Source organism: Mastigoproctus giganteus, chromosome 11 (assembly GCF_048544385.1).
Source record: "Mastigoproctus giganteus isolate SK-2022 chromosome 11, ASM4854438v1, whole genome shotgun sequence".
In the NCBI taxonomy this organism is placed as follows: Eukaryota; Metazoa; Arthropoda; class Arachnida; order Uropygi; family Thelyphonidae; genus Mastigoproctus; species Mastigoproctus giganteus.
In genome coordinates, this window is record NC_143585.1 from 63,477,818 (window position 1) to 63,492,838 (window position 15,021).

The 15,021-nt window shown below is 36.0% G+C and overlaps 1 protein-coding gene across 7 annotated transcripts in view; it reads right to left on the reverse strand.

Moving 5' to 3' along the window:
* smash (smallish) overlaps window positions 1-15,021 on the reverse strand; it is a 291,299-nt gene that overhangs the window by 101,267 nt on the left and 175,011 nt on the right. For all 7 annotated transcript variants that reach the window (XM_090384893.1, XM_090384895.1, XM_090384891.1 and 4 more), the window contains 3 exons: window positions 10,901-11,274; window positions 9,798-9,878; window positions 1,861-2,006 (listed from right to left, as the gene is read on the reverse strand). In XM_090384893.1, the coding sequence (XP_090241019.1) occupies window positions 1,861-2,006; window positions 9,798-9,878; window positions 10,901-11,221 (548 nt within the window). In that variant the 5' untranslated portion in view covers window positions 11,222-11,274. The remainder of the gene's footprint in view (window positions 1-1,860; window positions 2,007-9,797; window positions 9,879-10,900; window positions 11,275-15,021) is intronic.

The window sequence follows — 15,021 nt, forward strand, 5'->3', positions numbered from 1 at the left end:
AGATTTTTTTTTTTTTTTTAACAACACACTTGTACAAACTTGCAGAAAAAAACACAAAACAATATGATGGATAATACAGCACGCTAATGAACTTGTTTTCACAAAATCTCTAACAATACTGAAAAAAATTTTGTGAATTTTGAGAGTTTATTTTATTGCAATTAGTTTTATTGCAGTGCTCGCCACGTGTGCAATAAACTAATCACAAACGACCTTCATATATATGCCATAATAACATCACACCTATGTGGCCAACAGGGCTTCTCAAGAAATAAAGTAACCTACTGGGCCACATCGGCCACATATATGCAACATAAAAAAAGTCTTTTTATATATTTTAAGCCAAAAAACAACAACACTGACATTACAATATTTATTTTGGAATTACTAATCAAATTATTTGCTAAATATATTTTGGCCCCTGGAGAATTTTCTTAAACTGGCTTGGCAGTCAACGTTTTAATTAAAGGTAGAAGGAGGTGGTTAGCTGTTGGGTAAACTGTATGTGCTAAAATAACCACCGGTGATCTGGCAAAATCACTAATCCGGAACCCCACAGGTCCCAACGCTGCCAAATTAGTGATGGTCGACCCGTACCATTCAAACACACTAGTATAACTTTAACATTTCATTGCCATAAACAGTTTTTAACATTTCATACACTTCTGTTACAGATGTTTTAGTTTAAAGCAAAATCTGATATTCATTTGTTGCTCAATTGCAAAATTATGACACGGACTGTTAATGATGCTAATGAAATTGGTTGTTACTTGCAACCTGCTAGCCAACTGGACAATCTCTGTACCACCATTTGTTGGAGGAAGTTTGAACAACAACACACCACTTCCACATATTTTCAAACTCATCAAGCCTGATCACAACAACACCAGTCAGGGAACTTTATCGCCACACTTCATATACGTAGTAAAACTATATAAATTTCCATTTATTCTTGATATAGCAAAGGTCAGAAGAGAACCAGTAAAAAATGTTACTATTTACTTTTTGCACACTGGCTGCATTTAGTTTGCTTCCAATCATTTAGATGACATATCCTCTCTCAACCATTTATTACAATAATCATCATAACAATTTCAAGGGATCTGGAAACTAATTGCCAGCAGGCTAATACAATGTATTAGCCAGCTGGCAATTAGAGTTCCATGTTTAATTCCCGCTATTGTCACAGTATACAAATTTTACACCACATTCTGGTTAAACTTAGTCAAAATGCAGAGATCATGGCTATAAAAAGTTTTCTTTCTTGAACTGAACATCTAACCACTTTTGATAGATAAAATTTTCTTTCCTACAGCTTATCCGTTGCTTCTGGTGCTGCTGTCACCACAGGAAGAACATCCAATTATCAAACTTATCTATAGTCATTCCTTCCAATCCCAAAAAAAGTCTGGAAATCTCTGCTCCCCCCCCCCCTTTTCAAAAAAAAAAAAATAAATAAAATAAAATACAAATCCTTATTAATATCAGTCCAGGGTACATGAAGTTTTTTAAAAACCCTACCCAAGCCTAGAAATAGCTGATAATAATTTTGCACAACATCCATTGTTAAAAAATACAATCTTCAATGGGAGTACAGTTTTACATTTTAAGTCTATATGACTATATATATTGAACTGAGTATTAACACACACACACACACACACACACACACACACACACACACACACACACACTAATACTCAGTTCAATTTTTATGAAATATTTCAAACAAAAATACATGTTTAAAGAAAAATGCACAACAGAACTGTTCACTTGCCTTCATCAGATCCATATGGCAATAAAACAAAGGGTGAACAGCATTTAAAAACAAAGGAATCTAAACCTGAAAATTTTCATTACCTTTCTTCAATCATTTCAGAAAATGTTTTTGTTTTTTTCTGTTGCAGCCAAAGTTGCTCCTCTTGCTCAATCTGTCGCATTTCTTCTTGTCTTCTAATCACATGCTCTGAGAGTTTCCGTCGCCTTGATTTCCAGTTATCTAGATTCTAAAGGAGAAAAACAGCAAATAAATATCCATAGCAGAAATAGAGAACAAAAAAATAGTAAACCAAATTTTAAAATAACATAAATACCCAAACAATAAAAATACAAAAAATGTTTATTTTACTAGTGATGCCATTTTTTAAGAACAATATTACCAAATAGCATTCAAGCACAAGTTTTTAAAAACCCAGTTCTCAAGAATTGTTTATTTTGGAGGGCTTGTACTTAAACCTTAGGCAGTGTTTATTCTGTTTTGTTTTGTACAGAAGTATTATTGTCACAATGACTTTGTAATGAATTTTATCTGGAATTAATTATTTTTCATATTTCAGAAACAACCAAAGCATTTGAGAATCTGTTCATTTCAATAACTTGATTTCAATCTTGTAACCATTTTTTTCTGTATACAGTGAAAGAGAAAACTTCATTGTCTTCAATAAATGAAAAATTCAATAATAATGCCTGAAACTGCTAAATCTTTTTTGTTACATATATGTCCTATGTTCTAATAAATATATGTTCTAATGCTTCCAATTTTCCCAAAGTGAAATGCTTGAGGTTTACTTCACTCACTTCCATTCTACTAAATAAATATTTCAGTTCACAGAATAGGAAAGTTTATTTTAATCATCTGTCATTGCCAGATTATGTTCCCTTCTTACCTATGTGTGGCAATTTTGGCACTGCAAGTGTATTTATTTATCTTTTAGGCAGTCTTTTTGATATTCTGCACCTTGTTATAGAACAACTTAATATGTTCAATAGCCATTTTTAAGAAAAAATTCTTTCCTTACAGAAGAATGTTAACAGGCACAAAAATTGCATAACTGGCATTGCTCCATCACTAAGGGCAGAGTTACAGACTAGTACTAAATAAATTCATTACAATATGGCTTGTATACTTCACATATAACTACTGGCATGTCATAAACATTACTATTGTAAGGGAGTCATCATTAGTTTATAACAGTGGCTTGGCTTGTCTCCCATTAAACTACATATAAATATCCAAAATAATGATGCCCTTATTTTTCTCCTCTCCATTCTTTAGTTTTCATCCTTAGACAACACAGAAACATACCTTAACTGAAGAATAAACTTCTCTTATTACTGTAAAATTATTCTATCATAAAGGATATTAGACCAGCAACCAGCAATGAATAAATTATCACACCGTCTGGGGGGGAGCAAATGGCGGGAGTGAGAAAACAAGGGCTTGTCGCGTATTGTTTTAAAAAGCAGCGGTAAAGGGGGGGGGGGGGTGTCGCAAATCTCGAGGGGAGCCAAGGATCTGTAGCTGATTTTCTTTTTCTATGTCCTCCCCACTGAGCTCAGCAATGGAGAGGTACACCCTGACAAAAGGGGCACCCACAAAAAAAAAAAACATAAAACAAATTTCACAAATATAACTATTTTATATAAACGTTAGAATGCTGTTATACAATAACACCATTCTGATATCTCAACACGAGGGATCTTACCGTTTTCCAGCTAAAATCAGAAGAGCCTGCCATTCATGTTATTTATGAATTTCCACAAGCATTAGGGCTGATAAAGAAAACAAGAGAAAAAACGGAAAACCAAACCACCTTTTCCTCTAATGCCTTATATGTCGATTTCTTAGGTTAATTGATTAAACTCCCTCTCCATCTTCTTCCTCCACATGTAACCTCACTAATAAAGCTGACTAAATGAAAGCCACAACTTAAAATATAACTCTCTTTTCTTACACATATAACCGCTGATAAACGCCATGTACTTTGTAGAAGTATAAACGATTATGGCGCCATCTCTAAACTGCGTTAAAGGATTCATTCGATGAAATTATTAATAATAATCACGGATCATAAATATTGGCGAGAATAAGTGAATACATGAACACTAAAAGAAAATTTTGGAAATAATTTATAGTTATTATTCCTTTTCATTAATAGTGAAATGGCTGATTACTGCGCATCAATGAGAATATTGGAAATGAAGTTTACACTACTAGTCGAGTGACCAAACACTAGTATGCAGTAACACTCTTATTGAGTTGAATGTGGTTCTACCCCACACGATTGCTAATACGTTAGTGTTCTTGTATTGTTTCTCCATTTTGTAAACTCCTTGACCTAATGTGGCCGGGGTACAAACAGAAAAAATAATATACAAACAAAAAAAGAAAATACTCGTTGCAATATTATATTAGTATTAGTAGTGGCAAATGATGCAAGAAAACAAGTTCATAGAGCATCAACAAAAAAAAAAAAAAAAATTAACAATCCCTTCCAACAGTTCAAGCCATTCACCTCCACAACATCAGATGGAAGTTTGCTCCAGCAATCAAACACCCGTTGGCTAAAGGGAAACTTCCGCATGCCTATTCTGCAACCATCCTGCCTCAGTTTGAATTTATGCTTCCCCCCCCCCATGTGCGAAGTCTGAGCAAGAGGAAGAATCATGACAGCATTGAGCTTGCTCAATCCATTCATAAGAATTCGAATTTGGGGAGTACAATGTGTACAGAAAGCATAGACGGGATAGGAAGGGAGGAGGGGTTATGCTATTAATTAAGAAAAACATGGCAATATTATGGGCCACGGGGCCCTTTTTATGTTTCAGTATGACAATGCATCATGTCATATGGCAAATTGCCAGAAAATTACCAGAAAAAATATATTTTTGTAGTTTTTAAACTGTCTGCGCGGTAGCACAGTGGTATCGTCACCGTCCACCCCTCACCGGGTGGAAAAGGCTCGGGTTCGAATCCCGTCAATAACGCGAGGAACTTTAATGGACTTTTTCACTCCGTGGCTGAGTTAGTCGGTCTCAGACGTACATAGCAAGATCCCCCCCCCTCAGAGACTGGGGTTTTTTCGTCCAGCAAAACAGACAAATCGACCGGAGAACACACGCAATTTACAGACACAAATACGGGTTTATGTAGTCATTTACGGGAAACCCTAATATAATAATTTGATTTGAATTTGATTTTTGTAGTTTTTAAACTTATATTGTTTTGTGTTCATTACGAAATATTATAAATATCTACAATTATTTATTATTCTATTTTTTGAAGGGGGAGATCTAATAAAACTGTGCACAAAGGCGCCTCATAGGGTCACAGTGTTTAGGAGTTATACTTATAGAGCAATGGTTCCCTATGCCTAAAGGGCATGTTTTGTCACTCAATTTACACGTTAAGTTAAAAGTTTCATATTTACGGCACACCTAAAAAATAATTGCCATCGAACTCAATGAAGTTTTCCTAATCTCACTTGAAAAGGGTCGTGGCCTACCAATGTTCTGGACTCGTTGCGAACCACTGCTATAGACAATGGTATCACCCGGTCTTGTCATTGTCTATAGGTATACATACTAAATTGCCAAAAGAATGCTCACTTATTATATAATTATAATATAATAATTATTATAAAGAGGCCGGGTTCGAATCCCGTCAATGACACGAGGAACTATTTATGGGCTTTTTCTTTTTTCTTTTTTACTACGTGGCTGGGTTAGTCGGTCTCAAGCGAGAACAGCAAGATTCTTTCCTCCCTGAAACTCGAGTTTTTCGTACAGTAAAAGAGGCAAACCGGCCAAAGAACACACGGAATTTATAGACATAAATACACATGGATGAATGAGGTAGTTCTCGGGTAATTCTCATAAAACGTTTTTTACATTGCCAAATAATATCTGGAAAACTTAACCATTACCGACTTTCAATGAAGTGTCATAGAATGCCATATTAGCAATCAATCTATTTTTGACAGTGCAACAAAACTGCAACGTCCTAGATCGAAGATTACTGACATAATCACCAAACAGAAACGTCATGATACTGCAATAGATGGGTAGATCTAGCTGTCATTGTCTAGGTAGACCTCGGAAAATTGCCAGAAAGAGACCAAAGGCATTGAAAAGGGTATATTTAGATTCCCCCTGTTCCTCATTAAACACTGTCAACTAGAAGACAGGAGGGCCACAGAAATTGATATTACAAGAATGATACATAGGGAGAGATTTGTCATCCAATTTTGTGAAAGAGCTGTAGTACACATCAAACTTAACATGTGGTCCTAGAACAATATTAAGTTTCACTTCATAATACAGCTTTGCATGTGTAAAGTTGTGTTGTGGAGTGGCTAATTACGATAAACGGTTTTCAATCTGACGGCACTGTTTGGGGGTCTGGTGAATGTCCAAAGAGAATTATTTAATTACCAGTGTGTCTACTGAACTGTGAAGTTTGTAGGAAGTGCTGTCACCGTTTGGGGCTGTTTCTCGTGGTCTAGGTTTCGAACCAGTAGCGTAGCTACCCTTTTTCGGGCACGGAAGCAAAGAACACGTTCGGGCCCCTACTTAAGTAATAAAAATTGCAAAAAGAGGAGACGGCCAGGGCTCGGAGGCACTTGCCTTGTCTGCCTACATGGTAGCTACGCCACTGCTTCGAACATTGGTCATCATTCCTGGAAGAATGAATGTCATGGGTATATTGACATTCTGGACACTTATGCATGCTCTTCGTACATTGTGGCAATATTATGGGCGGCGGTGCCCTTTTTGTTTCAGAATGGCAATGCATCATGTCATGTCATGTTGCAACGCCAGTAGCGACTTGGTTTGAAGACACTGTCTCTGAAAAGCTTCCTTCTTTCTCAGACTCTCAATTGTAAAATAAATGAACACCTATTGGGCAAACAAACTTTATGTCAGACCAACACGCCTGTAGCTACACTGCGGGTGTGACAGCCAGATGGTTTGTTTGATGTGGTTTTTAAAGATCGCGTGGGTGCCGTTAAGCCAATTTTAATGGAAAGTAAAGTTCAGATAAAAGCCATCGAATTAATATAGAGATATACTGCATGCATGTAGTTATTAAGAAAGTAATATATGTAATGAGCTAAGAGAGAAAAGCTCTTCTATTGGTAAAGAATGTAATCTTCATATAAGAATGGAGCTCTTATCCGAACAAAGAGGAAAGTAAGCTCATAATTTGAGCAAATAATTAGTCAGGAAAGTGTGCCGTAAATGAACCAATGCGCATAATAAAAATCAATAAATTATGGACACAAATGATGTGTTATCAACAGAACATAGTGAATGGCATGTTACCAAGGACTAGCCTAGCACCATTTAATATATTCAAAGAATAATAATTATCAGTGGTTATCTGTTTCTAATTGTTAACCAGTTACATGTTTGGGATTTCTTTTTGAAGGGCTTCAAATCACTGGTTTCCGTTGGGACAAAGGTGTAGATACCTAGAGAAGAACTGTTACGATGTCTCATGTATGGAAGAAGTTGTTTATTTGTATATACCAAAGAAGCTAAGTGTATGAAGCATCATATATATCTGTCTGTAAATTGCGTGCATTATATGGTCGGTTTTCTTGTTATGCCGCAATAAAACCCTAGTTCTTAGAGTAAAATCAGAGGACGTTGCGCGAAAACGACTAATTGGCCTCTGTGTGAAAAAAAAGGACATAAAAATTCTTTCCGCTTTGAAGGATCCGAACCAAGTCATTTTTCACAATGGAAGGACAAACTATTATACACTGGTGGGCAAAATTTAAGGACCAATCAGGTTTTCAAAAAGTATCATGGCAGCACTGGCTGCCATGATACTTTTTTTTTTTTTTTTGTCAGTTGTCGGCGCATCAGCTTCTGTAGCCATAATGCACCTCCCAAAGTTTTTGCATTTACTCTGATCCAAGCCCGTTTACTCTGACCCATGGCAGGCCGACCGGCTAGCCCGGTCGGCCTACCATGATGGCAGTGATACATTTTTTCTTTCTTTTTTTAAATTATTATTTTGATTTTTTTTTCACAATTTTTTTATATTATTATTATTTACTATTTTATTTATTTTTTTCCCATAACCTGCACCACGGGTGGTTTTTTTCCCCCATAATCTGCACCACGAGTGGCTTTTTTTTTTTTCTATTTTGTCTGCCCCTCTGGAATGGGCCCCCAGAGGATCCTGGCCTACCTGCTAGCAACATCAGGTGGTCAGAGTCTCTTTTGAGACAGTACGTGCATTACTGGGACTGGCCCACGTGGTGTGAACGAGTACCCAGAATCTCCAGGTGATTGATGCTTCTGGGTAGCCAAGCGGCCAGACACAACAACAGAACACACACATAATACACACAAACCTCCGTCACACACATATCTGGCCCATTTGTAATGATACAGTCCTTCACAGAGATACGAGGCTGAGTTGAACAGATGTTCTAGGTGCCGCCGTTTACAAAAACACATGTCCACATCACTGCCATAGATGGAACAAAGGGAAGAGGTGGTCCTCAGTAGGAGATATGGCCACCCCTAATGTCGATGCAGGCTTTGCACCGCCTGCCGATACTTAGAACAATGTTGTTGACAAGTTCTTGCGGTAACATCGTCCATTCCTCTGTCAGCGCCATCTTCAGCTCGTGAAAATTTGTTCACGAGTGAAGTGTGAAAAAAATACACACTTCACTTCGACTCTGCAGTAAAAAGCGTTGAATCCAAGTGTCCTTTTTTATGTACCTTTTGGAGAATCCTTATAGAAAAGAAGACTATTACACACATGCATTAATAAATTGCTTAGGTATATTGAATCCTAAACAGAGGAAACTTTCCAATACCTTTTCTAATACATTGAATTCACTAAAAAAAAAAAAAAAAAAAAAAAAAGCAGTGAAACTACCATACGGGCAGGTCCTCGATCGCGGGCCCTATGAGTGATTTGGCATGACTGATAAAGATTTTATAGTTACACCACCACTGCCAAACAACTGCTTAGTAGGCTGCATTTCCAAATCCATTTGAGGATTCTATCATCAGGTCGAAAAATGCAAGTAGTTTGAGCGCGAGTTCCTCTGACGAAAACCTGAAAGCATTCTAAAGAAAGCTGTGCACAGAAATCACAAAGTGGATTTTTTTAAAAAAAGGAGTATACTGAGCAATTGATTGGTGAATTGGATATAGGGTAAATTTTCCTTATGGATATTAAATACATTAAGTGACACTAATCCACCATATAAAGATTATGCTGTATTATTGAAAACGTTACAAAGTTAATTGAACATATTTCATGTGATCATGCGATGACGCATAAACAATTTTACGACATTTCGAGAGGTTACTGTTTCTCGTCAGGGCTGTTAAAACAGCTCCTGGATTGACAAGGAATGAGCATTATTGGAAATATTCTACTAATTTCCACATCCATTGCAAACTGTATTTGATATCTACAAGATGAATAACCCGCCCTCCTCTTTTTAGTTCAAGAATATTGAAGTAATTGATTAATTTGCATATAATCATGGAATAATAATGTTTATTTATAAAAAAAAAAACAATTGTTAGCAGTTCTACATGATGCTTTTCAATAAACACCAAGTATTTTTCCTCCTTTTTTGCAGCAATGTATCAGCGTGACAGAGTGCTCTGCAGATTTTGAATTGGGGGGCCGCCAATTTATAGATGGGGCTATCTTTAGTCTTAAAGAGAGCTTGTGCCTTGAGAGGCTCATTTTTATTCAACGCTCAGTTTTGAAGGGAAGGGACCTACAATTTTCCATTACTGCTAGTAAGTAAAAATTATATAAGAAAAATATACATACAATGATAACCCAGTTTAATATAATATAATATCATTATATTAATATAATATAATATCATTATATTAATATAATATAATGATATTATATTATATTAAACTGGGTTATCATTGTATGTATATTTTTCTTAACCATGAACCCAAGTACACCAGGCCCATTCGTTACAATAAAAATAAAAATTATATATCATATTACTTACAGATTGCCATTCTTCTTCCTCTTCCTTTCGATGGTGCGTTGTTTTCTTCACGTCATTAGCTTTCTTTAGTTGCTCTTCGGCCTGAAAAAATATCCAAGTTTTATATTTTATGATGTATATACACTGGTGTGCAAAATTTAAGGGCCATTCAGCTTTTCACCTGTAGTTTCTCATAGGAGTGGCCTGTCTATGGGAAAAGCATACCAAAGGAACCTTGTGAAGTACAGAAATGATGAAGGAAACAACACCGACACAAAAACGTACAGAGGAACTTTATTCAAAAATGGCAACATAGCATTGGCTGCCATAATACAGATGCATCACTGCCAAAGATGGAACAAAGTGAAGAGGTGGTCCTCAGTAGGCGATATGGCTACCCCTAATGTCGATGCAGGTTTTGCACCGCCTGTCCATACTTAGAACAATGTTGTTGATAAGTTCTTGCGGTAACATCGTCCATTCCTCTGTCAGCGCCATCTTCAGCTGATGAAAATTTTCTGGTGGGTGTGGACGTGCCGCTAGGCGTCTCCCCAGAGCGTCTCATATGTGTTCGATGGAATTTATATCGATGGAACGGGGCAGGCCAATCTATACGAACAATGTCCTCACTTTCCAAAAGCATATCAACAGCTGCAGTGCGATGGGGTGTGGCGTTATCATCCATAAACACGAACTTGGGTCCAATGGCACCTCGGAACAGACACGGGGAAGGATCACCTCAGTACAGTAGCGTGAACTGGTTACAGTACCACCTTGCAGTATCTGGAGTTGTGTACGTTCATCCAAGATAACGCCTCCCCAGACGAGAACACCTCGACCGTCATATCAATCCCTTTCAGTGATGTTTGCGGGGTGATACCGTGTGCCAACCTCTCACCAGATTAGCTGACGTCCAGAATCGCTGCTGAGACTGAATCTACTCTCATCAGTAAAGAGTACCTTAAGTAAAGATTTTGTGGTTGTAACCTTTAGAAATAGTGTTGGGCCTTAAGTTTTGCACACCACTATACTTATAACTTAATTTGAAGATTAAGCTGAATAACAATGGAATTATGTTTAATAATTGTCTCAATTAATATTAAGTTTTATCTAGCAACGCTTACCTGTTTATATAGGGGTGACGCTCCCACTTTTACAAACTGTAGGGGGTTGTGAGCAGGTTTGGTAGCTGAGCTAGGTACTTTACGAGTAGCAATTTGTTCTGTACTCTCTCCAGATACTTGGGAAGAGTGCCCACTGTTGGTTCCACCACCCCCACCATTACTGTTTATACTGTCGGAGGAAGGGGATCGCACGTGGCTCCAATTAGTAGATCCGCCATTACATAAACTCTGAGATCTTGATCGTGAAACTGCAGGCGGTCGCGCATGCTCTTCTTCATATGTACGATCAAATGTTGCTGAATATCTTGTCGTTGCTGGCATGACTAAGGTCGATGAGGGTTTCGTTGTGAATTCAGTGTTCGTTTAGGGTATTTCTGCAAGAAAGAAAATGTAAGATAATTAAATTAAAGAAAATTTAAAAGAAATCCATAAAAATCTGTTTAATCAAATTAAACTCCGTTTTTATAGCGTAATAAGTAAAGAGGGGAAAAAAATCAAACATGCTCACATTGCAACATAGTATTTATATTTTTTAAGGTATAAATGGCATCCAGAAGAACGAATGTGAATTCTCATTTTTACTAGCGGTTCTTGCTCTGCACAAAATTGAACATATTGCTTATAACATATTGTAAACCTATGTCTGTTTTCACGATGTCAGCATATCTTAATTTTCAAAGATATATTCAAAAACTGTGTACTTCCTCAAAAGGTAAGTTTGGTCATAATCTGAGAAATCTCATCGTACTCCATCTTTGATGCCTTGGTAGGAATTCTACTAAGAACTTTTATAAAGGAGAAGTGAAAAAATTTTAAATAATATAAAAATAATAAGTGCTATAATTCCTAATAGAAAAAAAATTAGGAATTACAGTACTTATTTCTAAGACTATGTGAACGATAAATTTCGTGTGCCTGCATTCTCTGGTCGGTCCGTCTGTTTTGCTGGATGAAAAACTCGATACGCCAAAAGAGAACCGTGAACCCATCGTTAAGGCCGACTCACTCGGCCAGGTGGAAAAACAGCCCATTAAAAATTACTCCCACCTTAACGAGATTCAAACCTAGGCCTCTTCCACACTGTGTAGATGGACAGCAATCTCGAGAAAGAACATCGGATGAATCCAATATGAATGCCAAACCGCCACTTGATCAGAGAATGAGCGAAATTGAAATATTTTTGTGATTGCGTGAGACTGGACATTGAAAACTACACCTCTAATCAAAATGATTTAGTCTTTTTAGGGGCTGGGGCCAGGGCCGGATTTAAACTTGTTGTGACCCTAAGCTATAAAGATGTATGAGGCCCTTCTCTCTCTTACAGTTCACCTGTGACAATATTAAAAAAGGATTTTTTTTAAGATGGTGTGAGGCCCCTTGTAATGCGAGGCCCTAAGCTGTAGCTTGTTTAGCTTATGTGTAAATGCCTCACCCTGTCCCTGGCTGGGGTACTTATAACTTGAACACAGTACTGTATTTATGCAATCATCGTCTAAGGTTAAACAGTTTTCCAGTTAAAAATAGATTTTTTCATTTGGATAACTTTTTTTTTCTAATTTCATATTAATTAGATTAGTGATTCTGAATCAGTGGTAAATATACCGGGAGTAAGTGGGGGAAAGTTTAGGAAAGTACCTTACACTCCAAATCAATTTTCTGAAGTCAGGACTACGTGATAGCATCTCAAAAAGGATTCAAACCGCAAATAGTTAGAGAAAGAGAGAGAAAATCGTTTATTGCACCACCTTCAATCAGCAGTAAAAGTTACAAGATTGGAGCGTGCTGCAATGTCCCTTCACGGCCAAAAGTTAACACTTACAGAGATGATGACAACCAGATATATTACAGAAATAAATTGACATTAAGTGATATAAGACATTAAACAATTAAATGAAACAGCATAAAATGTCAGGTTGCCTTATACATACTTTGTTAACTTAAAAATCACTTATTATTCGACTATTACATTGTAAATTGTCTACATCAGTAGATTTTAATGTACGATAGATCTACAGGATAATTATTTACAGGTTTAATATCAATTAAAAATTTATTACAGTCCGTTCTATATTTCCATTCTGCAACAGGTTTTTCTTTAAGGTAACGACAATGATCATTAGTATTAGTTTCATGCAGCTTACTTTATTATTGACATTTCTTAAGGGATATAAATTGTATTGAATTCGCATCTTTTTTGTATTATTCATTAGCTAACCGCACGATTATGTTTGCTGTTGCTTTGTTCTACTTCTACAAATAAAACCAATATATAGGACATGTTCATTGTAGACCATATATCACAAACACGTTGATAGATGTCGACACTATCGCGCAATGCAGAAGAATTGTTAAATACAGATGAAAGCAAAACCAATTACGAATCTTGGTCAAGGCTAACAGGTTAAGTGGTTTCGTGTGATTTAATAGACTAATAGTGTAAGGTGGAATGGACAAGATTTATTATTTTTATGATGCTTTTATTTTACTCATTCTATGATGCCCCTGGATATGAAACAAATATGTTCAAGAGTGATGGACAATGAGGAAAGAATGACGAGAAAAACTGACAGAATATTAAAAAAATCAGTCATAAATGACTTTGTATCATACTCATTTATGCAGTTACATGAACGAAAACCAACAGGAATTATTTTAATATAAACTTTGATAGAAATTACCACTTGAAATAATATACAAATGAAAGGAAAAAGCCTAACATTATATTATCGCGAGGGGCACTCAAAAGTTATCTATTCGGTAATAAAAAAACAGACTTTAATCTTTCTGGTCTTAATATATCCCCCCCCCCTCGGTTCAAATGTAAGTCCTCCATTTTGAGAGTGGCAGAAATAACCGAAAAAAAAAAAAAAAAAAAAAGTCTTTGTTCTGGTCTCTGAAAATGCTATTTGCAGCTTCCTTGAGATCGTGAGCACTTTAAAATCGATGTCCAGAGGTGTTTTTTCTGAAGGGAATTGGGATTATAAGTGTTCAAGTGTTCATGAATAACTTATGTTACATTCCCTTCTTTTGAAAAAAATTGAACATTATAAGTGTTCAAGTGTTCATGAATAACTTATGTTACATTCCCTTCTTTTGAAAAAAATTGACGATGGCCCAATATTCCAGTTTGGTTACATTCACGTTTTAATTTAATTTTTCTGTTCTTCTGTACTTTACTGTATTGAGGTGGATACGTATCTTATATGACTTATTGAAAGTCCCCTCTTGTGTGTGTGTGTGTGTGTGTGTGTGTGTGTGTGTGTTGTTACGCTAGTCAAAAGCATTCTTTTGAGATGGTAGCACTCATGCTTTTCAATAGAAAAACAATAGACGGCAAGCTTTCAGAAAATATATAGTTTAATTTATTATTCGATATGTTTCCAGATTTAAAAAGGAGGTGGAATGTTTTTACCTATAACGCTAAGGATGTAAGAGAGAGAATCAGTCACTGCTGTGGCCTATAGAAAATTATTCAGGTTTTTTTTTTTTTTTTTTTCTTTCTTCGAGGATAGCATCCTTCTGTGTACTCCTCTCTCATAGCATTAATCAGCAGTAATATAAAACACAGTATAATAATATTTTTAAGGTGTTTGGTATAATATTTGGTATAAAAAATAAGGATAACGGTGAATATATTTCAACTGTACTTTAAGTACATAGGCAGACCTCTATCTGATTTAAATATTTTGGAAGCTCCACGTTCTAACTGAAAAAACAAAGTTATTTTTTACTTTGGTAATAGCAGTTGAAGTTACCAGTGGCCACTACTACTCAAAACTTTAATAAGGCCTACAATTTAACGATAAGATAGGAAACAAACTAACAATAGATCTCTTTTTGCTGATGACCAACCAGTTACCAGTGCTTAGAGGACAATTTACAGAGAGTAAGAAGTTTAACATACATATGTCTGTTTGAATTTAAAAAACAATGGCTACGGATTTTAATGATAAAAAAATAATAAAATAAGAATAAGCAAACGCATACCTAGTAAAATGTTTATTAATACTGTACTAGGTACATGTTTGCTGATTCTCATTTATATAGTTTTGTTATTTTTTCCACTGAAAACTCCAGACATAGTGCAGCAACAATAGATGAAAATATTGAATATGTGATAT